We start from the raw sequence: 12,841 nt of genomic DNA on the forward strand, positions 1-12,841 counted from the left end.
GGGAAAAGTTTCTTGAGGTCACATTAAGGTATCACAAGTATTCTGGAACCATTTTGTTGTTGAGGTTCTTCTGTTTTTTTTTGGACTGTTTTCAGTATTGGCCTCAAAATATCTGGATTTTGGTTTCCCAATTATCATAGCAATCTGTCCAGGCCCTGTAGTGAAAAGCACCCCCAGGATGCCGATTTCATGGTTTTCTCTGTCTCCAACATTAGTTTCCATAGCATTTATTTACATATAAAGTACTAATCTTAACCTTGTTCATATTTTTCTTACTTCTGGTTTTTGTCAAACAAATTTAGCATCTTTATGTCGCCTTCTACCGCCAGCTGTGCTCTTCCGGTGGATCCCAGAGACAAGTGGGGGGTCCGAAGTTCCTATTTTAGGCTTCTCTCATGGCCCTGAGCTAAATTTGGGGGGGACGGGGAAAGGGTAAGCGAAGGGGAGACCCATCGGATGTTGGGAATGTCAGACGGCGGGCGGCGGTCAGGACAAAACCTTGAACTCGCCGCCGTGCGATCATATGTCTTCATTGTAGGGCAGCCATTGTGCAAAGTCATAAAGCAAAAGGGTGACGGCGGTGGTCTTCATCAAGTTACTTTATTTAGAATACTGATTCCCATGAGCTCACTGAGAATTCTTGGTCGGTAGATGTATTAACAAGTGAAGGTTGGGATGTTTTAGAGCACAGGTGTCAAAGTGGTGGCCCGCGGGCCAAATGTGGTCCGCCAAATCATTTTGTGTGGCCCGGGAAAGTAAATCATGAGTGCTGACTTTATGTTTTAGGATCAAATTAAAATGAAGAGTATAGATGGATATTATATTTGTTGATTTTCCCCCTTTTAAATCAATAATTGTAATTTTTAATCTATTTTTTTCTGTTTTTTAGTTCAAAAATAACTTTGTAAAATCTAAAAATATATCTTAAGAAAAGCTAAAATAAACATTGTTTTAGATCTATTAAAAACTGAATATTCAGGGATTTTAATCCAGTTCTTTTAATCCATTTATTAAAAAAATCTAAATATTATATAAATATTAGACCCGTTTTACAAAAAAATACCTAAAGTATAGTGTATAGTATAGATGTATATTATATTTGCTGATTTCCCCCTTTTAAATCAATAATTGTCATTTTTTAATCAATTTTTTTCAGTGTTTTTAGTTCAAAAATAATTTTGTAAAATCTAAAAATATATATATATATATATATATATATATATATATATATATATATAAAAAGCTAAAATAAACATTGTTTTATATCTATAAAAACCTGAATATTCAGGACTTTTAATCCATTTATAAAAAAATAAAACTAAATATTATATCTAAAACGGTCCGGCCCACTTTAAATCAAGTTGACGTTAAAGCGGCCCGCAAACCAACCGTCGGACACCCTTGTTGTATACCTTTTTACCCCAAAACCTTCCTATTTCAGCAACACACTTATATATTTATTCATATATGTATTTATTTATTCATGTATTTATTTGTTAACTTACCTATTACCTATCTATTTATGTCTAAAAATGTATTTTTCTGTGTCTGTACTCTCACCCTCTTGCTACTGTGACAATGACATTTCCCAAATCCATGATGAATAAAGTTATCCAACTATTAAAAGCAATTGGGGTTTGGTTCTAACGTGGGGTGGTCACTGTGGGCGGAGAATGTGGGTGTGTCACATCCCATTACACACATTTGACACCCAGGGGGGGAAAACGCATCTTCATTCTCGCACTAGACACATAGTTTGATGACAATAACGTCATGGATCGCGTTCTACGTTAATAAACGGACCAAAAAACGGGAATTGGAACGAGAATTGAGGACTTACCGGACTGAAGTTGGTGTTGATGGAGTTTCACGAGCGGTTTTGAGATCGTCGGTGGTCGGTTATTGGAAGGTCGTCATCAGCGATGGACGCCGGTCGAGTCCCGAGTGGCGACCAGACATGAGCGCGTCATCTTCGGACTCCGCGATGGGCGTGAGGAGGCTGCGTCGGAACTCCAAAGCGAAAGTGTGTCTTCTCGTTTGGTTGCTGCTTGTTTGCACGCCCAGGGTGGATTCATCTTGGTGGTAAGTCGTCTTCAAGTGATCTTTGTCATAAAATGTGGAGAAAAATGGCATGTTTGAAGCCTGAAGAGATGGTTTTTTTTTGTATTATTGCGCGTACGTGTGTTGAAAGTTGCGCATCGATTACTTTGTCAAATGTGCGTGATGAAAAGTATACATTAAATATGCAAGAATGACAAAAATGTTTTAGGAATATAATAAAATACTCTTACCTGCCAAAGAAGTAGGAAACTTCTAATTATTATCGTTTTACTCATAAAAAAACTTTAAAACTATATACATGATCCTAAAATAAGTCATATTTCATCCTGCTAAGTAAATAATGACAGTGTAAATCATTTAAAATCAATAATTACTCAAAACATGGTAATATACAGAAATATGCATTAAAAAGTTCAATAAATAGGAATGTGATAACCCACATTTAAAAAGTAACTCATAAAATGATTAACACAGAGAAAGCTATTAAATATAGATGCTTAGAATATTAATGTTTAGCATTTTCTTCCCAGGCCTGTGTGGGTTTTCTCTGGGTAACTGTTTGAATGATTGAACACTTAAAATTGCTCCAATGAGGGTGAATGGTTGTTGTACTCCAGGTAGGCTCCAGCGCCCCTGTGAGGATAAACAGTATAGAATATATGTAATAATATAATATCATAAATAATTACAATTTGATTAAGCAAGAAAATATAAGGAAAACATAAAAAAATATTAAACCTAAAAATAAAAAACCTAATTTAAAAAGGCATTTATTGTCATCTTACCATTCAATTTTAATGCAAATTAGAAAAAAAAAATATAATTTTTGTTATAACTCACAAAAATAAAGTAATTTAATAAACAGCAATAATATATTAAGCCACCTGAATTACAGTACAAGCATTATTAACAACTATGAAAAATATAAATATTTTAGATTTACCCACAAATACACATGCAGATGACTTAAGGGTGTGCAGGTGTCTCGAATATTTTGACCTGTGCTTTGATTAAGATAAATGGCATAGTGGGAGGTTCTACATCACCCCCACCCTACCACCATCTTGTCTCATCCATCTTAAGTTAAAGTGTCAGCTGTGAGCAACGATGCATGAAAAAATGGCTTCTTTCCAAGCTTGAAAAATCTGCAAAAAAAGACAAAAACCACAAGACTAGTTGGGTAACCTGTCAAATGTAGAACACGTTGTGATTGGCTGTCTGTTGGGCCTCATTTGTTACCATGACAACCAGGGGCGGAGCTACTTGAACATCGTTAAGCCGTTGAATTATTCTTGTTGATGGGAGGAGCTTCTAGAAATGAAAATGAGAGGAACGATTTCCGACAAAAACATTTTTTAAATTATTTACGATCTTTTAAGAGTAATTTAACTCATTCCATACTATATAAGTGGTTCTTTATTTTCTATTATATTTTTTAATCTTAAGCAGCTTTACTGTGAATCCTAAATTTGCGACAAAGTGAAAAAGCTTCAGTCACCAGTAGGAGGCAGCAATACATATTTGACATTTGAGTTTTACTCATACCATGAAAGTATTATGGGAAAGGCAAAATGTTTAAAAATGTATGCACATAATTTAAATATAACTCAAATATTGGACATATGATATCGATAGAAAAACATCTATATTTCATTCAGTTTCATTCATTATGTTTATGAGAATATATTTTAGTGTATAAGCTATTTATGTTCATCAAAAACACACAGAAATACAAACAAAGGTCTTCTTTCATATAATTTTAGCCAAAAACACATTTTTTTACCCAAAATAAGAGTATTACCATGCCAAAATATAAACACCAACCTAAATTATACAAACCCTTAACCATAAAACTTGATTAGAATACTATAGTAAACTAAAAAAATACTACTAATAATAAAATAACACAATCTAAACTTAGTGCTAACACTTTACCAGATGTTTAACATATTTCATCCTTATTACATTTGTCATTAAATTATGTTCTGGATAATTAGACAGATCCTAAAACAGGATTTTTCTGGTCTCCACATAAAATTAAAAATAAAATGTCCCAGAATTTTTTTTTTGCAGATTTATGCCACTAATTTAACATGGAAATGAGGGATAATAAACTAGACAACTGGTAATATAATTGGGAAAAAATTGCCTTTATGCACCCCCAAATAAATTGCACCCTAGTCATTCACCCAAATTGCCCAAAACCCCTTTAAAATATGGAAACACTAATTTCCACATGTCTCTGTCCAAGTGTATATCCTGAAGTACCTTTTGGCAAGACCACTGTGAACAAGACAATAAACACAAGCTAAGCTTTTAGCGCCAGGCTACACCGTTACGCTGAGAGGAGCCACAGCCATAACGGGAGTGGAAACTGTGCGACATGCCACGTTTAAAGGGACTCTTGTGAGGATGTATAAGCTTTTTGGCTCCTACTGTGTACACCGACCGACATGTGAATGGCCTTCAAGCATTGAAATAGATGTTATGATTATGTTAGGTGTCGGAGTTGGTTAATACGCGGAGTAGGAAGCAATATGTCCGTCACAAGCCAGATGGAATTTGTTAAGCGGTCTTATATCCTCAATGTGGCATCGAGCAAGGCCATTTGAGGGGTGCTAAACACAAGAAATTGAAGCTATGTATTACTGTGAGTGTCAACGGTTGTCTGTGTTCTCGTGGTCTGTGATTGGCTGGTCACTGATACAAGGTGTACTACGCTTTTGGCTTGAGGTCAGCTAGGATAGGCTTAAGTGACCCTTGTGAGGATAAAGCTATTCAGAAAATGAATGCATTAATGTTAATATCGCATCTAAGATATATGAGCTCTCAGAATTGCTTGGCAAAGCTGTACTTTGATTTTGAAAAGCTTTGTTTTGGCACCATTTGTTGATAATCGGACATGTCTGAGCTGCCAATTTTGTGTGTAAAGACATTTATAAGTAGATGAGTACTAGATAAAAATTGCACTACTGCCCAAGTTGTGACTTTTTGTCACACCAATTTATTTTCAAGTCTTACAGCTGCTTGGCAAATCTGTCCTTTGATTTTGAAAAGCTTTGTTTTGGCACCATTTGTTGACAAACGGACACATCTGAGCTGCCAATTTTGTTTTTAAAGATATATAAGTAGATAATTAGTAGATGAAAATTGCACTACTGCCCAAGTCTGGACTTTTTCTCCTACTAATTTATCTTCAAGTCTCAAAGCTGCTTGGCAAAGCTGTCCTTTGATTTTGAAAAGCTTTGTTTTGGCGCTATTTGTTGACAAACGGACACATCTGAGCTGCCAATTTTGTTTTTATAGATATATAAGTAGATAATTATTAGATGAAAATTGCAAAACTGCCAAAGTCGTGACTTTTTACCCCACTGATTTACCTTAAAGTCTCACTACTGCTTGGCAAAGCTGTCCTTTGATTTTGAAAAGCTTTGTTTTGGCACCATTTGTTGACAAACTGATACATCTGAGCTGCCAATTTTGTGTATGAAGACATTTATAAGTAAATGAGTACTAGATGAAAACTGCGCTATTGCCCAAGTCATGACTTTTTAGCCCGCAGATTTATCTCCAAATCTCACAGCTGCTTGGCAAAGCTGTCTTTTGATTTTGAAAAGCTTCATTTGGTGCTTTTTGTTGACAATCTATCACGTCTAAGCTGCCCTCTCTGCCAAATTTGTGTCTAAACACATGTATAAGTAGATAAGTACTAGATAAAAATTGTGCTACTACCCAAATTGTGACTTTTTCCCCCACCAATTTATCTCTAAGCTAAAAATACCGTCCTCCCTTCGCAGGTACATCGGCGCACTGGGTGCTCGTGTGATTTGCGACAACATCCCAGGCCTGGTCAACAAGCAACGTCAACTTTGCCAACGTCACCCGGACTTGATGCAGTCCATCGGCGAGGGCGCCAAAGAGTGGATCAAAGAGTGCCAACACCAGTTCAGGCATCAACGCTGGAACTGCAGTACGTTGGAGCGTGACCACACCGTGTTTGGCAGGGTGATGCTACGAAGTGAGTCGTTCGGCGCAACTGGGATGGGGAATGTGGCTGTTTTCCAAGGCGTGTGTGTGTGAGACACTCCAGTTAATCACCCTTGTAAATGTCTCTCCACTAGCATCAGATAAGCACATAATGAATAGACGTCTCATGAATAATTCTGCCGTATATAAACACAAAAGAGGGTGTTTTTTTGGTTCCTCTGGGGAAAAAAAAGGGGGAAAGTGGATTTTTCTCTTGGAAATAACAAGCAGGGAAATAGAGAGATCCACACTGGTGATATATAAACAGTAATAGGAGATGTAAATATTTGGGGAGATGTTTCTGGCAGCCGGACAAAGCTTGACGGGCTGACGTATCGCTTGTGTTCTACTTGGTTTGCGTTAGCGCCAAATGGAGATGGGAGGTTGAGGTGTATGGGTGTTAAATGTTCTCTCATTTTTTGGGGAGATAAAGACAAAGTAGTGACTGAGAAAGCGTCCACATGTGCACAAGGTGGAAGGAGAGTTGGTTGGGCTGTGATGTCATGGCTGACATGTTGCTAGGGCCGGCTTGGGCAGTAATTGCTTTAAATATTGTATTTAATCATCCAAACAATAGCCAATGATCTTTCCACTTCAAGTTATAATATTAATATGTCATATTAGTGGAAATTCAGGGACAAATAAAATTGTATTGACAATGCCAGATGATTTATCTATATTAATAATAGGAAATATGACTGTTTGGTTATTTGAGAATACTATATATAAGATCATACCTTATTTTGTAAAAGAACTTCAATATAGAAATCACCACTATACAACTTAACTATTTAGACTACTTTATCGACTATTTAAGTCACAATGTACTAAACCGACCCAACAAAAATAAGGTTCAGATGACTTAAAAACTGTAACAAACTAATATGTGAATGACTACCAGTGTCATTTTAAAGAACTGTAGTAAATTATCCAAAAAGCAAGATTAATTAGACCCACAAAAACAACTCTATATAGTTTTTTTCACAATAAAATCAACTATGTGATTGACTACCAGTCCCAATGTAAAGAACTGTAGTACATTATTCAAAAAGCAAGATTACTTAGAGTAACAACAACAACTCTACATAGTTTTTTTCAAAATAAAATCAGCCATGTTCACTATTCTGTCAAAAAAACTTAGCGTCTTCATTCAAAAAATTAAAGAAAGCACTTTAAAGAAACAGATTGAACAGATCTAACTGAGGAAGACTAATGTGCTGCTCCCAATTCTACTGTATTGATTCTATATAAAAGTACTATACTCACCTATCAATCCATACTGTTGTCACCAGGCAGTCGAGAAGCCGCATTTGTCTACGCCATCTCGTCGGCTGGGGTGGTCTACGCTATTACCCGAGCGTGCAGTCAAGGCGACATCAAGATCTGCGACTGTGATGAGCAAAAACGCGGCCAAGCTAGTGACCACCAGGGTAACTTTGACTGGGGCGGATGCAGTGACAACATCAACTATGGTATCAAGTTCGCCAAGGCCTTTGTAGATGCCCGAGAGAGGATGGTGAAGGACGCTCGGGCACTAATGAACCTGCATAACAACCGTTGTGGAAGAATGGTAAGTTTCACCGTCTAATTAAAGTGATGCTGTTAAATCCCTATGGGAATATAGCATAGATGTCAATCTTGGGGAATTGCTCTCCTTATTAATGATTGCAATTCCCCTTATTAAGCGATAAAATGCAATGCAGCATATTTTTACAACTAGGGCATACTTAAAAGTCTTAATTTTTCTTCAAAGTAGACCTGGTGGCTAATCAGTAGGCACTAAATTAAAGATTTTGTAGATTTCGCTGTATGATGCTGATAGCTTGACTATCTGGGTACATTGCTTGCTGACACGCTATATTTATATAGCGCATATCATAACAATATGAGCAGCGGATGATGTTGTTTTTGTTTGCTACCAGTAACCGAGACGATCCGGATTAGAGCCGAAATGGGTAAAACTATATCGGTTTTACAAAAAAACGTACTTTAAAAAATCCCATACAAAAGTTGTTATACGACATACGCAATTTGAAACTATAAAATCCGTATACCGTATTTTCACGACTATAAGGCGCATTTAAAAGTCTTAAATTTTCTCCAAAATAGACAGTGCGCCTTATAATCCAGTGCGCCTTATATATGGAAAAAAATAAAAACCACCACTGTCGGATATTAAAAAAACACAAACGTCTGAACTGAAACAATACTGTTAAATATGCAGATGCCATCTTAGTTTACAAAATCTTCCATCATATAGCTACTCCCCCACTGCAAGATTTTATACAAAAAAATCCAAAACATCAACAATGGCTGGCTCTAGAGGTGACTGTTTAGTGAATACCTGGAAGTCAATAGCAATTACCCTATTTTCACCACTATAAGGCTATGTCCCTTTCACCAATACCTTTGAATAAATCTCACAGTCCATAGTTTCCCTTTGAAAAAAAAAGATAGCATACCTAGCAGGGTCTATCCCGCCTTGGCCACGGGCGCAATACAACAGACTTAACACCCTGTCAACTCTGACCTCTGCTGCAGGCCGTCAAACGCTTCATGAAGCTGCACTGCAAGTGTCACGGAGTCAGCGGTTCATGCTCCATGAGAACCTGTTGGCTGGCCATGTCCGACTTCAGACGGACTGGGGACTACCTGCGAAAGAAGTACAATACAGCCGTGGAGGTAACCATGAATCAGGATGGTACTGGTTTCATGGTGGCGGAACGCGACTTCAAGGGGAGCGCTAAGAACGAGTTGGTCTATGTGGAGAATTCGCCGGACTACTGCCTCATGGATCGAGCGGCAGGTATTGGAAACATCCTGGATACAATTTAATGGGTAGATTAGGGAAGGAATTCACTTAAGAATGTGTCTCTGTATTTTCTGGCATATTTGTCACTGAAAAAATTATGACAGAATCGAGGGTATGGCTTATATGCGCATAAATTAGACTTGGCATGCACAAAACGCCATAACGCAAGACAATGTGGCCGATATGGTCATTTATTTGAAAATAGAGAAAATATAAATAGGCAAAACGCTTAACAAAATTAATTTTGACGTGTATGAATGAAGTTCAAGAAAAAAACTTGCAAAAAATGCAAAAAAAAGTCACTTTAGCCGGCCATTGCTCACTCAGGGTGCCGCCATCTTACCTAAGGATGACAAACTAGACAACTATGGACATACTTCCTGGTTGTACTGCTCACATGACTTCCTTTTTGAATTTTTCTATGTGCAGGCAACTTTTGGAAATCCAACAGAAGATCTTTTCGATTCATAAAGTATCTCAGAAATACTACATACAATAATTTTTGTCAAGATTTTCCCTTCAAAGTAACACAGTTGTACTCCATATTAAAACCATGAAGTTAAAAATTGTGAATCAGGGTGGCTTATACTCGAGAAATTGTAAAATTCAATAATATTAAGGCCATTTTAAGGGTACGGCTTATACACGAGTGCGACTTATATACGAGAAAACACGTTATCTAAAAACATATAGCTGCAAAAGTACTGCACAACAACTACTGCAATAGTCCTCGATCATTAATAACCTTAAATGTGTTGGTGAAACATTAGAAGATTTAGATTGATATCTGGATATACTTTTGTGTTTATCTTTTCCGAAAAGAGGCACCCAGAAACATCGGAAAATGAGAGGCGTCTAGTGAAGGTTTGCATTCCATCACAGCTTAAAGTCCACTGATTTGCCCTTTCCCATCCGCTTTAGTTCCTGCCGTTTGCTTTGCCTTGTTACGGATCTGTCTCCCTGCTCACATCCACATCCTTTAACAGAGCGTGAAGGCTTCCCAGTTCGGTTTTGAGATGACCTGGTACACATTTAAAGTGAATATGATCGCTGAGAACCGATGTAATGACTCTACGGACAGGGTTGTTAAAAAGGGGATCTTAAAAAGGAGCTCAAGACGCCTCTTTGGTGTTAATCTCTCTTGTGTAGGAATTCAAAGCCTGGGGATACGTACTGGTTTATTTTTCAAATCCTTCTATTGGTCACTTTTAAGAGGGATCTCTTTCAGCCTGAGGAGAAATATCTTCTTTTATCTCTGTGCTTAAACATCAGGGATGCTAGGTCATTATAAGAGGTATATGATCTTTACACCTGAGTAGGTTTTTAGAGTTCGGGTCAGGGAGTATTTGGACTGTACAGTCTGTAGGAAAGCCGATATTGTAGCATTATTTGATAACAATATCTCAAACACCAAGGTATACTGTATTTTTTCGTATATAAGCCGTATTTGTCACTCCAAAAAATGATGACTGAATCGAGGGTACGGCTTATATGCGCATAAATTAGACTGGACATGCACGAAACTGCAAAGTGACAAAGATAAAATGTCATAAGGCAAGACAATGTGGTCATTTATTTTGAAATTGAGAAAAGATAAACAGATAAAACACTTTTAAAAATATATTTTGATGTCTATGAATGAATTTAAGGGAAAAAAACTTTAAATCTTAAAAATACTCACTTATTTGTGCCTCCTTTTGGTCACTCAGGGCGTCACCATTTTACCTGGGGATGACAAACTAGACCGCTACAGACACATTTCCTGGTTGTACTGCTCACCTGACTTCCTTTTAAAATTTGTCTACAAGCAGGCAACTCCCTTTATGAATCTGCAATCCAGCAATCGATTTATACAGTATCTTATAAAATACCATATGCGATGATTTTTCTTAAGATTTTCCCTTCAAAGTAACACATTTGTACTCCCTATTAAAACCATCAATATGGAGGAGAAAATTGTGAATCAGGGGGCGGCTTATACGCGAGAAATTGTACAATTCAACCATTTTAAGACAATTTTAAGGGTATGGCTTATATGCGAGAAAATGTGGTAACTGCTAGATCACATGACAAAAAGTCTGTTGTCTTCCCATGTCAAGGCTATTAAGAATTTATCAAGAGTAGAATAATAAGGCAGAGTAACATAAGCTTACATTGAAAAATCATGCTGTGTTTAAGATGACTTTATAAATGAATTTCAAACTCAGTCTTAAAAAAAATTCTATTATCCTATTAGAACGTTATTCAACCACACTGGTTCTTCCTCACTAGGTTCCCTGGGCACAGCAGGCCGAGTATGCAACAAATCCTCGCGAGGTACAGACGGCTGCGAAGTGATGTGCTGTGGTCGAGGCTACGACACCATGCGCCTTAAACGCCTCAGTCAATGCGAGTGCAAGTTCCAATGGTGCTGCAAAGTCAAGTGTAATGATTGCGAGGACACAGTGGACATCCACACTTGCAAGCCTCACAAGCGACCTGATTGGCTGGATTTGACCTAAAGCCATGATGGGATTTTTTTTCCGTAATAAAAACATTTGGCGAAGGATTAGTAGTCAATTAACGACACTGAAACTGGAAAATGTCCAGTTGGTGGTGATCGTGAGCTGCTTAAATGTTTTTGGGACAATTTGTGGAATTTTTTGGATCATTTTTTTGAAGATACTACAGTGAATTTCATTTTTTTTGAAAGAAAAATGGAACAAATCGACATTTTAACCCGACTTCAACCCTATTAAGACTCATCTGTATGTAAAACGTCTACTGAATTTTTTTGTCACCGAAAAAATTTTGTCAAATATTTTTTCCTTCAAAAAATGCAAAAAAGTGATTTAAAAAACAGTTCACTGTACTGATAATATCCCTCATGTTTAGCAAATCCATGGGGATTATATTTTTGTTTTTTATATAAACACTGACAGACTTTTCCACTTAATAAGCAAAAAAAAGTGCTTCTAAAAATGACTGCAATGGACTCCAACCATTTTTTGGCAAAAATCCGAAGAGGAGAGAGTGAAAAAATGCACCGTTTTGTGTTGACATTGGACACTTGTTGTTTTCGCACTTTTCCTTTCTGACGCCTCATTGAATTTTTTTTGTCCGTTTCTACTTCTTGTCCCTTGTTTTTGTTCCTATTTTTGCTTCCTCTAAATCCGCAAAAACGACACTTCTATCCACATTAATATTTTCTCTCAATCTCTCTTCACACTTGAATATTTTCATTGTGGTTACGAACTAAATTTCCAAATATTCCGACTATTTTGGACTCAAAAAACTGCAAAACTTTGGCAGACACCATTAAACGTGTCACAGTAACAAAAAAACATTTATTTTTTGTGAACGATTGAGACAGAATGGCGGGTTGTGTGAAAGAAAAAACCCGCAAAAATCTCGAAACTGACAAAACAAGTATATGACAAATTCATTTTTTTGACGAACCACATTTGGACAAAATTGCTAAAAGCAGAACTTTTTCTGGCAAGTTGCTTATGTTGTGGAGCTGCTTTTGACTTCCGCCACAGCGTGTCTTAAATCTGTACACGGAGCAATCAATTCTGGAGACTGCCAAGAAATTCTGGAGCAAAACTGTTCTGGTTGGTGTCAGAGAGTCTGAACTGTCCTAAACAATGGATCAACCATCTCTAAGTTAGCTTAGCAGTAATTGGCGCATGGTGCATTCGGAAATTAAATCATACTTGTCAACCTTGGCTAATTCTTCCCTTATTAATGATTGCAATTCCCCTTATTAAGCGATTAAAGAAAACATAACGTACAAATGCAATTTTTACTCAGATAGGGCGCAAGTAAAAGTCTAAAATTTTCTACAAAGTGGATAATCAGTATGTAGTAAATTCAAGATTCTGTAGATGTCACTGATAGTTTGACTGTTTGGGTACATTACTTGCTGACACGCATATTTATTTAGTGAAAAGTTGGTCAGGT

At 37.0% G+C, this 12,841-nt stretch overlaps 1 protein-coding gene across 1 annotated transcript; it reads left to right on the forward strand.

Annotated features, from left to right (window-relative positions):
• Positions 1-1,744: 1,744 nt before the first annotated feature.
• LOC144203329 (protein Wnt-2b-A-like) lies at positions 1,745-12,214 on the forward strand. Its single transcript, XM_077726721.1, has 5 exons — positions 1,745-2,082; positions 5,859-6,079; positions 7,380-7,657; positions 8,629-8,893; positions 11,171-12,214. The coding sequence occupies exons 1-5, from the start codon at positions 1,760-1,762 to the stop codon at positions 11,398-11,400; spliced, it is 1,317 nt and encodes a 438-aa protein (XP_077582847.1). The 5' UTR covers positions 1,745-1,759; the 3' UTR covers positions 11,401-12,214.
• The last annotated feature ends 627 nt before the right edge of the window (positions 12,215-12,841 follow it).

Source organism: Stigmatopora nigra, chromosome 10 (genome assembly GCF_051989575.1).
Source record: "Stigmatopora nigra isolate UIUO_SnigA chromosome 10, RoL_Snig_1.1, whole genome shotgun sequence".
NCBI lineage: Eukaryota > Metazoa > Chordata > Actinopteri > Syngnathiformes > Syngnathidae > Stigmatopora > Stigmatopora nigra.

Bases quoted from the DNA above. Each gene is read 5' to 3' on its own strand.
- LOC144203329 (XM_077726721.1), top strand. From the start codon at position 1,760: ATGACAATAACGTCATGGATCGCGTTCTACGTTAATAAACGGACCAAA. The intron at 2,083-5,858 runs GTAAGTCGTCTT...CTCCCTTCGCAG, and splicing joins AGGGTGGATTCATCTTGGTG to GTACATCGGCGCACTGGGTG. The intron at 8,894-11,170 runs GTATTGGAAACA...CTTCCTCACTAG, and splicing joins CCTCATGGATCGAGCGGCAG to GTTCCCTGGGCACAGCAGGC.